At 41.4% G+C, this 12145-nt stretch overlaps 1 protein-coding gene across 7 annotated transcripts in view; it reads left to right on the top strand.

Annotated features, from left to right (window-relative positions):
- The window catches only part of anks1b (ankyrin repeat and sterile alpha motif domain containing 1B), a 591188-nt gene that overhangs the window by 544256 nt on the left and 34787 nt on the right, over positions 1–12145 (top strand). For 4 of the 7 annotated variants that reach the window (XM_078235473.1, XM_078235475.1, XM_078235474.1 and 1 more), the window contains one exon: positions 8186–8293. In XM_078235473.1, the coding sequence (XP_078091599.1) occupies positions 8186–8293 (108 nt within the window). Of the gene's footprint in view, positions 1–7852; positions 8083–8185; positions 8294–10142; positions 10206–12145 lie in introns of those variants that run through there. The other 3 variants (XM_078235472.1, XM_078235471.1, XM_078235477.1) reach the window with 2 other exon arrangements.

Below are 12145 nucleotides of genomic sequence, written 5' to 3'. Positions count from 1 at the left end.
TTTAATTTCAAATTTGCAAATTTTTTTCCTGATGTTCATGTATGCATGTAAATTCATTTTTATGTATGTGTAAAAGTACTGAACCCGCCAGTGTTTTGATACTAGCTAAGTACATGTTTGACAATTAATCATAGAATCCATATGGTGCAGAAGGAGGCCATTCAATTGATCAAGCCTGCACTGACAACAATCCCACCCAGGCCCTATCACCGTAACCCCACATATTAACTCTGCTAATCCCCCTAACACTAAGAGGCAATTTAGCATGGCCAATCCACCTAACCCGCACATCTTTGGAGTGTGGAAGGAAACCGGAGCACCCGGAGGAAACCCACGTGGACATGGTGAGAATGTGTAAACTCCACACACAGTCAGCCGAGGCCGGAATTGAACCCCGGGCCCTGGCATTGTGAAGCAGCTGTGCTAACCACTGTGTCACCATGCCGCCCATATTTCTTTCTTCTTGACACGGATCTCGTTGTTGTATGTTTACAGTGGGAAAACAGATGTGGTTTATTAGCTTCAACCTCTTGATTAGACTTGGGGGTTAATTGGTCCGTAAATAAATGACAAGCCTGCAATGAATGGAGATAGAAATTAAATGGAATTGATGAATAACTTTAAACATTGAAACAAGATGAAATAAGTAACCAGTTGCTGAAATCGCCGTATAACTTCGGGAAAACGTAACATTAATGAATGTATCGACACAGTGGATTAGCACACTATCTCTTTGCATGAGGGATTCTGGTTTGAATCCAGCCAAGATTGATGGAGTAGGAGTCTCCTGCCCTGTTGTCTTCATGACATTTAGTGAAATTAGTCTCAATCCAGTAAAGCTGCCCACAATCCACTGCTATTTGGTCCTATTTTGGCAAAGAATGGGTGGTGTGAGAAATGGAAAATAAATCACACTGGGGCGGAAGGAGGTGTTCTTCTGGAGGTTAGGGTTATGGTACGTTGTTGATGGAGAGAAACTGGAGTTTTACTCGACATTTGACCTTGGAGAACATGGTACTGATGATGGACAATACTGAGCAAGTCGACCAAGTTCAAAATGGCAGCACTGACATCCATCAGCTTGATGGCAATTTAATTTTCAACTTCATTCCTTAGGAAAAATGAAAAATAGTGTAACAACTTGTCCTACGATCCATTAATGAGGGAGCTTTCTTGCTAAAGGTCGAATTCTGTCTTAAATTGGAGATATGATCAGCTTAAACCCAGATAATTAAAACCCCAGATATTTTTCCACTTTCCAAAGATGTGCAGGTTAGGTGGATTGGCCATGCTAAAATTGCCCCTTAGTGTCCAATGATGTGTAGGTTAGATGGATTAGCTATTGTAAATGCGTGGGATAATGGGGATAGGACGAGGGAGGGGGCTGGGTAAAATGCCCTTTCGCAGAGTTAGTGCAGACTCAATGGGCTGAATGGCCTTCTTCTGCACTGTAGGGATTCTATGATATTGCAGATGGCCACTTTAGGAATATGTACTCATGGAAGCTTTACAATTTTTACTATGACTTGCGCCATTAAAATGCATTTAAGAAATGGAAAATATAGTGCATGATTCAGTGAGGGTAAATTAAAAAATTCTCAAGAATAGCAATACAATAATGCAAGAAGATTGGAAAATTGTTTCCTGCAGCATCTAAAATTCTGGGTTTAAATTACGTCTTGTTTTGAACACTTCTGAATGCCATTTTAACCCGGGACAGAGCCATTATAAAGAGTCAAGTTGCATTCAGAGGCAGAAAGTGATAGATTTAAATGACTAAGGAAACTTGGACATAGCCTAATTACATGTGTAGCCCACACTTAAATCTTAACCATACGCATATTCCAGTTTCTGCTCATTAATGATATCTCCAATTATTCCTTTTGAATACATGGGGATAATTACGTATCAGTGTTGATTCATTTTCAGCGAGAGTAACAAAAAATATCTAAATTGTGGTGTACAACTTGGAATCAACTTGTGCACTTTTACACAATGTACGATCGGAATAAACAGACACTTTCAGTTTTAGGTGAATCGGTTAGTGGAATGACAGCTCGATGCCCTTTAGACCCATCAAGCCTGTTCAGTTCTTAATAGCTCGCATCCTAGAGATGTGAAGTGCGTTTTATTTTAAAGTATTTTCCAAAAAGAAATGGAGTGAGACAGTGGCGAGTAAATAGATACACATCTTGGTGCCAGAAACACTCTGGAAATAGAACAAGTGGTGTAGATTTAATCACCTGGCAAAATATTTCATAAGTGTCCTTCAAAGAAGGTTGACTTGCATACAGTGCAAAAAATTCCAGCTAATATATGTGTATAGAGCACAATGCTTATTTACTCAGGAAGATGATTGACATAAGGTTATATCATAGAATGATTACATCTCAGGAGGAGGTCATTTGTACTTGTCCATTTTCTCCATGCTGACTCTCCACGAAAGCAACTCAGCCTGTCCCACTCCCCATCCCTTCAATTTGTGTGCAATTTTCCCTCCAGGTACTTAGCCAATTCCCTTTTGAAAGCCACAGCTGATTCTGCCTCTGCCACACTCTTCGGCAGTGTATTCTAATTACTCGCTGTATTAAAAGGATTTCCTCATGGTGCCATTGCTTCTTTTGCTAATCACCTTACATTGGCATTCTCTGGATTGCAATGTTTCCTCCAATGGCAACAGTTCCTCTTTATCTGCTCTGATTGGACCACTCATCACTCTGAAAACCTCTATCAATTCTCTCCTCCTCGTCGTCTCCAGGGATAAAAGCCCCAGCTTTTCCAATCTGTCTGCATAACTGAAATTCCTCATGCCTGGGAATCACTCGTAAATCTTTTCTGCACTCTCTCTAAAGCTTTCCTAAAATGAGGTGCCCAGAATTGGACACAGTACTCCAGTTGAGACCACACAGTGTTTTATAACAGTTTGTTATAGCTTCCTCTCTTTTGTACGCTATGCTCTATTTATAAAGTCTAGAATTCCTTATGCTCTTTTAAGTATTTCCTCAAGCACTTTCTGCCACTCCCAATGATTTGTGCATTTATACCCTAAAGTCTCTGTTTCTATATCTGCTTAAAATTGTATCCTTTGTTTAACTTCACACTTCTCTGTATTAAATTTCATTTGTCACCTGTCCACACATTTCACCAGCCTGTTTATATCCTCAGAAAGTCTATCACTATCCTCCGCACAGTTCATAATACTTTCAAGTTTTGTGTCATATGCAAATTATTAACTTGTATCCTGTACACCCAAGTCCAGCTCGCTGTGGTCCTAATGCCAAATCCCAGAGAAACCTACCATACAACTTCCTCCAGTCCAAAACTATAACCAGTCACCTCAACTCCTTCATGCATGCCTTGGGTGACTGTGTGGAGTTTGCACATTCTCCCCTTGCCTATGTGGGTTTCCTCTAGGTGCTCCAGTTTCCTCCCACGCTCCAAAGATGTGCAGGTTAGATGGATTAGCCACAGCCTCCAAAGGGTGGCACAGTGGTTAGCACTGCTGCCCCATAGCGCCAGGGACCCTGGTTCAGTTCCCGGCTTGGGTCACTATCTGTGTGGAGTCTGCACATTCTCCCCGTGTCTGCATGAGTTTCCTCCGGGTGCTCTGCTTTCCTCCCACAGTCCAAAGATGTGTGGGTTAGGTGGATTGGCCATGCTAAATTGCAATTTAGTGTTGGGGGACTAGCTAGCGTAAATGCATGGGATTATGGAGATAGGGCCTGGGTGGGATTGTGGTCGGTGTGGCCTCGATGGGCCGAATGGCCTCCTTCTGCACTGCAGGGATTCTATGATGCGGTGGATGCGCAGTATTATGGGGATACGATAAGATTTGGACCTGGGATGATTGCTCTTTTGGAGAGTTGGTGCAGATTCGGTGGGCCAAATGGCCACCTCCTGCTCTGTAGGGATTCTATAGTGCTCTATTTTTACATAATTCTGTCAGCATAATGGAATGTAAAACGAAACTACAAGCATTTGAATTTTTGTTGTAACTTATTTTAAAAGGCAAGTACATGATGAAATCAGTCCTCCAGACCAGTTTCCCCATTCCTCTTGTCTCTTTCTCTCTCGTCATAACATTCTTGATTTAAGTACCTCATTGGAGGCTATTCCTGTATGTATGAATGTCACTTTCCATATAGGCTGACATCCCAGCCATTACTGACAGAAAAATATGGGATATTTATCGTCAGTAAACTGTTTTAAGTAACATTCTGATGTCCTTCTGAAACATTTCAGTCAACAAAAATAAAACAGCAGCAAGGTAAAACGACATTTGGTTAGTTTGTCAGCATGTATCAGGATACATTGGCTGCCATCATGTCTTTACAACTGATGCAATGTGACAGTCCAACCTAAGAGTAACATGGGCTTCTAAACTCTCATGTACTTTCATTTCACAAGATTTCAGCATACAGTGAATATACGGTTTAATCCATTATTTCTAATGCAGAAAGGATTGTCATGACCACTATTTTTCCGAAGATGTTTGTCTCTGTAATTTTTGAACACAGTCATCTATTGATGTTTGCAGGATTTATATAACTAAAATTCAAATGTCAATCACACAAGTTAGTGGAGGGACCTTGGAGTCCACAGACCCTTTAATGTCGATAAAGGAGTTAAGCAGGCGTGTGGAATTCTTCTTTTTATGAGTCGAGGCACAGAATATAAGAACAGAGAGGCTATGTCAGAACTGTGTACAACAATACAGTTCTGGTTACCACATTGTTATTGCACTGCGTGGCGAGGATGCAGAGAAGGGGGAGACAGTGGCATAGTGGTATTATCATTAGACTAACAATCCAGAGACCCAGCATAATGCTCTGGGGACCCAGGTCCGAATCCCACCATGCAGATGGTGAAATTTGAATTCAATTAAAAATCTGGAATTAAAAGTCTACTGATGACCATGCAACCATTGTCGATTGTCGTAAAACCCCATCTGGTTCACTAATGTCCCTCAGGGAAGGAAATCTGCCGTCCTTACCTGGTCTGGCCTACATGTGAATCCAGACCCACAGCAATGTGGTTGGCTCTCAAATGTCATCTGAAATGGAGGGCAGTTAGGGATGGCAATGCATACTGGCCCAGCCAGCGATTTCCACATCCTGTACAAATGAATAAAAAAAAGATTTGTGAGTTTGTTGCCAGGACTGGAAAATTTTAGCTCTGGGAAAGATTGGATAGGCTGGGATTGTTTTCATTGGAACAGAGGAGGCTGAGGGGAGATTAATGGGTGTATAAAATTATGAATAATCTAGATAGAATAAGTAGAGATGACTTATTTACCTTAGTAGGGTGCTTAAAAATACACGGGGACATAGATTTAAAGTGATTGGAGGGAGGATTAGAGGGGAAATGAAGAAAAATTGTTGCACCCAGCTGGTGATAGAGAGCTAGCACTCACTGTCTGAAAGAATGATTGAGGCAAACATATTTACAAAGTAATATGATGTCTACTCAAAGAGCCATGACGCACAGGGCTATGGACCTAATACAGGAAGATGGGATTAAGTAGCTCAGCATTGACCAGGCTTCCTCCTGTGTTGTAAATTTTCTATGATTCCCTGGTCCCTCCAACAACAAGGAGCTAGGACCAGCCATTCCCCCCTAACACTTGCTCTGTCAGTTGAGGATAGGGTTGTGCAGTCACAACTCATCAGAAGAAATCGGCCACACTTGGCCTCTCTGCCAGAGAATAAAAATCAGAATTACCAAGAGGAAGGGTTCAATGAACCTGCTTTATGAATACAAAGCCCTCTGTTATATAAGGAGTGGAAGACGTGTATCTTGCTGACACTTGGTAAACTGTAGTTGTACTGTTTTTGAATCATGCTGGGCTCCATATCTTTCCATGGAGGCAATAAATACATGTCCTGTCTCCTTAGGCGGTATACTAAAACTGGCTTTGACTCTGTGCAACCTGAGAGTATAAAAAGATTCAAAATGTGATCAGTTTGAAATCTTTGCAAAAGCAGCACATGGACCCAACATTGAACTTCGCTGATCTTTACTTTTGATTCAATATTTGTTTTCTTTATTTCCAAAATAAAATTTAAAAAGGCGGCACGGCAGCACTGTGGTTAACACTGCTGCCTCACAGCGCCAGGGACCCAGGTTCAATTCCAGCCTCGGGTCACTGACAGTGTGGAGTTTGCACGTCCTCCCCGTTTCGGTGTGGGTTTCCTCCGGGTGCTCCGGTTTCCTCCCACAGTCCAAAGATGTGCAGGTTAGGCAGATTGGCCATGCTAAATTTCCCATAGTGTCAGGGGGACTATCTAGGGTAAATACATGGGGTTATGAGGATAGGGCCTGGGTGGGATTGTGGTCAGTGCAGACTTGATGGGCCTAATGGCCTTCTCCTGCACTGTATGATTCTATGAATTATAAATCAGTTCTAACTGATCCAGGATCTTTTATGTTTTGAGAATGATGCAAGTCTAATTCTGAAACTTGTGTCATTATTGGTTACATGACTATATAAATTATCCTCTGGTTAGTCTCAGTGCTCATTAGGACACTAAATATTCCAACATCTGGAAAATTCTGCAGAATCAACCAAAAAGTGACAAGTGATTCGGGCGCTAAGCAGTTCTTGCGGATGTTCACTGTTGTTGGGAAAATAATCAAGTTCAACTGATGCACAAATATAATTCTCAATTCTTCTTGTGATCAAGTGAAAGCTTACAGTGCTCAGTTTACTTATATGAAATGTCGCAATGGTGTCAACTCTGCATACCTGTGACCGACACATTTTTTGAGTTTAATATTTTCATTGTGGACAACAGTATTTCTCATGACTGAGAGTTTCAGTCTGAACAAAACCATCGGCTGAACTTCATTTACCATGTCCACACTCTCCTTGTAGCCAATGAATACAATTTACATCACTCTGAAATTCTGGAGGCAATGTGAGCATTCGTTGAAGAAGTATCTTGCACATTAGCTAAAACAAACTGTTTTTCAAATGAAAGTATAATAGAGAAATTCAGTTTGCAAATGTGAAGCGGCGTTTTGAATCTGCTTCTGGCAGTTGACAATTGGGATGTACTTTTTTTTAATTAGGGAAAGCATTTAGCTGAATGTTTGTTACCCTGTGGCCCTCAATGCAAGTATAACTACCTCAAACCAATCTAATTTGAGTGAGAGTGTCCTCTGTTGATAACTGGCCATCACAAGCACAGTGAAAGCAAGAATTATGCTTGACTGATCACAAATAAAATCCATCGGGAAATGTAGGGGAATGTTCCCCAAGGAACAGGGGTAAGTTACAAGTCATGGAATCTTGTTTCTGGTGTGAATGAAGCATTCACAGATTTACTGGATAAGCGTGGTAAGATCACTTGTGCAAATTTGTGTTCGGGTAGGACTAATGACAATCTAAAAATGCACTGCGGTTGCATTTGAGAATATAATGTGGTTAACAGTGTGGTGATTATGATGTTTTAACCAGCTTGAGGCTGGTTGCAACGGACTTGCTTGGGGTGAAATATTCTTGTGTGTGCCTGTGTTTGTTTAAACTCATCACTTTATTTAAATGGTATCAGAATACTATACGTTGTTCTGGGTTTTATTTCTTAACAGGTATGTGCAGCAGTTGCTTGCTTTCCTCTTGTGTTGATTAGTTGAATGTTGGGTCGTGTGTAATTTGAAAATGTGGATGACTATACACAGACATATTAATCCATTTTGCAGCACCTTCCTGACGCAGCCTTCGTGTGATGTACGTAAAAAGATACCTAGCTGCTTCACCAGCTTCGCACCAGCTGCAGAAGTAGTGAAGGTCCAAAGCCAAGGAATTAAATCTTCATTTACAGGGATGCTTCCTGGCATTTCATCTGGAAACACTGCAGTGAGCTGTCAGAAGAAGCTCGAGCTACACTGTGTGCGGGGATCGTCATTCCAATCCACAAGAAATAGGCAGGGGAGGCTTGTATTTTCTGTCCAGAAAAATTATATTTTAGAATTGCAGCTCGTCTGGTTATGGTGACACATTAGGACAGCGCATAATTATTCTGCTAATTCCATAACCACATTGCAGTACATCGTCCCTGTAGGATTACCTCCCATTGCAAGGTCGGTGACTAGTTTTGGAGGATTTTTCTTTTTTCTCCCCCCCCCCTTTCCCTTTTCTTCAGCTTTCTTGGAGTATTCTTATTTGCATCACTGAATCTTTCAGGTGTTGAAAATTAACCTTCTGGGTCACAGAAAACGAATCCTAGCGTCACTTGGAGACAGACTTCACGACGAGCCTCCTCAGAAGCCTCCGCGAACAATCACTTTGAGGGTAAGCCATTTTCGTGCAATGTTGAATTAATACTGCTGCTCGCATGAAATGTAGCACGGTGTAATTTTAATTAGCACATCTTAGGCCAATCTTCAGCACTGGCATGTATCATTATTAACTGCTTGCCTCAGTAATCTTTCCTGTTCCATGACCACCACCAACATTCTTTGTTCTGTATGTGAGAATATTCCCTGAAGATCTTCCAACCAATATTGTGAAAATAAGAAGTGGGGCGGCGGGGTGGGGGGTGGGGGGGGGGAGAGGTGGTGGGTGGAAAAGAAAACTAATTTCAGGTTTTATTATTATTGTGACCTTTTGTTCGAATGCAGTCTGAGAAATATCTGTCAAATCTTTCAGTGGGTGTGAAAGAAATGAAAATCAATAACTATTCCCATTAAAAAGTAAACTCTGTTTACCACAAATGTCAAAGCCCTTCAGTTGTGATACTGGAATTCAGATAGCCACTGAGTCAATCTTCGCGATAGCCTGCTGCACATTAACCCTTCCTCAACAGAACTTACAGCATTTCAAATCTGTTCCACATCGATTAACTGGCTTCTCTTTGTAGACTTTTCAGGAAAGGATTTTGTTTGAATTGTTTGGAAAAAATTTTTTTTTGTACCAGCAATTTTCTAATGATTTGTTGTTCATCTCTTTCGTTCTGCTCACGCGATTTGATCACTTATTTTCTGCCTGATTATATAGGACAGAATAAACTCAAAGGTTACACCGTGCTGAGGGAAACCTTTTAGTGAGTGGTTCAATTCTGACACAGGAAGCACGCCCTTTAATCGCAGGGACGGATTTTTTTTGCAGAACGGTAATAGATTTGCTGTAGTTTGACACGTTAAGGTCTCAGCCAGGAACTTCTGCCTGTTTTTGATGGCCGTGTGGGAGCAGCAATTTAATCTCAATTTTTGGAAGTAGTGCAAGCGGTTCGTATTTTGGCCTGTTCGAGTGGTTTTTATTTTTGATTCACACATTCAGCCTGAAGTGCCACTGAGGCATTCATGGAGAGGTGCTTCTTGGTTCTGATCTCGTGAAAGAAAAAGGGATCCTTTCGAGCAACTGCACACTTTTTAATATTCAGTTAAGAAAGGTAACACGCAGTTGTGAGCTTCAAAAACATCCAAGATGGCAGAAACGAATCTTGGGCAGGACTGTTACTTACCAGTTGCATAAAGGTTTTCTTTTATATAGTTTAAAATTAAATGACTTCTTAAATATATATACTGTATATCTATTTCAGAGTATATAATTTATCATCAGTTCTCAAACAAACGCCTCAAATCTTAAAGCTTTTTAAAGGCGAGATATGCCACACATGCACAGTTTTTAACTGGAATTATTTATGAGTGCTGATAAAACGGAGAAAATAAAATACAATTCCTATAAATCTGAAATGAAAACAGGGAATGCTTGAAATGGTTATCTTCCACTTTCCAGTTCTGCCAAAGGCTATATATACATTGGAAACATTTGCTCATCTTTCCTTTCTTTGCGGGTGCTGCTGTGTATTTCCACCCATATCGTGTTGTTTTGAAGGGCATTCTATTCGAAACAGAATCAGTAGAGAAAATAAAAATAACTGTTTCCAGGCCGTTGCTCAGGGATTCACAGAAAAATGCCCACAGATCCATGCAATCTATATAGAACTGTTTGTAGATTCGAACCTGCCTCCCACTGCTGGGAGCTAATGTTGTTGATTCTCGTGCAGACCACTAGGGGAAGCCTTATGCTATGATAGGACCCTCCATCTTAGAAGGAGGGAGCAACGGACAAGAGTGGTGGAAGGAGAAGCCACTCATTTTAGGTGCTATTCAGATTGGATCTCTTTTTATATCAATAGGTCAGTTGTCCTGAATCCCGCAATGCCATCTTGCAAGATGATGTATATATCGTATCTTGGATGGTAAGTCACCTCACTCTGAAATAAGCTGGGCAACATGGACTTGAGGCCTTCTCCCCCCCAATAGAGTGCAAGTATGCTACTTAATTTCTGATGCCTGCCTGCACTGCAGGATGTAATTACTTCTACACCATACCTTTCCCAAGGAGCCGTTAACTCAAAACTCTAGTGAAGGGCAGATGGTCTGTCCTACGTTCCTGCCTAGCTTGAAACGAAACGGGCTGTCCAAGTTCTGTCACTCTTTTACATGTTGTCCTCAAATAAAATCATCATTTCATGTACATCTTGTAGGAAACGTTACGGAAGCACTTGTTTTAATGATCATTTTTAATCCCTGAGATCATTATTTGTGATTTAAAGCAATTTTGCTGCCATCTGTCTTTCTTTGCAATGTATTCCGCCTGTTCCTTTCTTTGCTGTATAAATGACCGCCAGCCAAGTGCAAGCGAGCACATTCTGCATCCAACTGATCCAAATCCAGGCCCTTAGTAAGGGAACAGTTTGTGAGTGACTGCATTTCTAGATCTTATGTGGCTTGCAATGTGCAAAGGCTAATCTGACAATTACAAATGACCTAATTACAAAGATTTGAGAGACGCTGTCACTTCATTTAGGGCACCTCACTCGCTCCTCGCCCCGTCCCGATAATGAGCACGCTACCCAACCTTGTGGCCCTTAGTCTGGTTGATTTTCTTTGCATAATATCTATCACTGAATTCATTTTGGATAGCCTCAGGGTGCAAAGGGAAACAAAGAGATACATAAGTGAAGACGTATTATTCTTAAAAATAGTTTTCTGGGAACAGTGCGACGCAAACTCTTTTCCGGCTACCTTGTCCTTGGGAAACAGTTAATAAATCAAAGTTTTAATTGGGACTGTCATTCAAATTGTACTTGTTTCACCCCTTCTGTCGGGGACGATTTCTTTAACATTATGCTTAAAGTAAAGAACGTCCAGTTGTACGGAATTGGGTTTTAAGCAGTTGCTTGATTAACGTCATTCTTTGGTGATCATTCTGACCATCCATGGAAAAGAGCATTCATGCAATGTGTTTCTTTTCTGTCTATTGATGGTAGAAATCACTGGGGTAGTAGGTCTAGTTCCAGAAATACAACGCTGTTGCTACTTTTGCTCTTTGGCACAGTGCCAAGCCCTGTTTTATCATTTTAGTCTTGATCGCCTTTTGGAAAGATGTGCCAAGGTCTCTGAAAAGTCCAAATAAAGATTGGCTTGCAGTGCTGCAGGTAATTAATTTACACAGTAGTTGCAGTGTTCAGGAAGAGACTACTCCAAAAGTGGCCATCAATAACAATACAAGATTATTCATCAAAGAAGATAAATTAATCCTGATTTGCGTACTGCCCTTGCATGATATTATCTGCAAATACAGGGACAACCTGGTCCAATCCTCCCTCTCAATTGTCACCCATGGCCCCAAGATATGTCGGGATGCTTCCCAACTAGTTGTCTCATATCAAGTCACGGGTGAGCCAGAACTTTCTCTAACTCAACAAGGACAAGAACCATTCAGTTTGGCTCCTGACAGAGACTGTATAATCCTGGCATTATTTCAGTCCCCCTTTCAGCCATTTACTCAGGTTCAACCTGACAACATACAATTTCAGTGTCCCTCAACCCTGAACTAAGCTTCAAGTTCCACATCAAGTCTATCATTAAGAGTGCTTCCTCCAACCTTCACAACTTGGCTGGCGTAAGTCCTTTCCTTCATAAATTCCTTACAGTGCAGAAGGAGGCCATTCGGCCCAATGAGCCTGCACTTACAAAAATCCTACCCAAGCCCTATCTCCTTAACTCCACGTGTTTACCTTGCTCATCCCCCTGACACTCGGGAGCAATTAAGCATGGCCAGTCAACCCAACCCACATGTATTTGGACTGTGGGAAGAAACCAGAGCACCCACAGGAAACCACGTGGGCACGAG

The sequence above is a fragment of the Mustelus asterias genome, chromosome 19, assembly GCF_964213995.1.
Source record: "Mustelus asterias chromosome 19, sMusAst1.hap1.1, whole genome shotgun sequence".
Taxonomy (NCBI): domain Eukaryota; kingdom Metazoa; phylum Chordata; class Chondrichthyes; order Carcharhiniformes; family Triakidae; genus Mustelus; species Mustelus asterias.
This window is presented reverse-complemented; position numbering and strand designations above follow the sequence as displayed.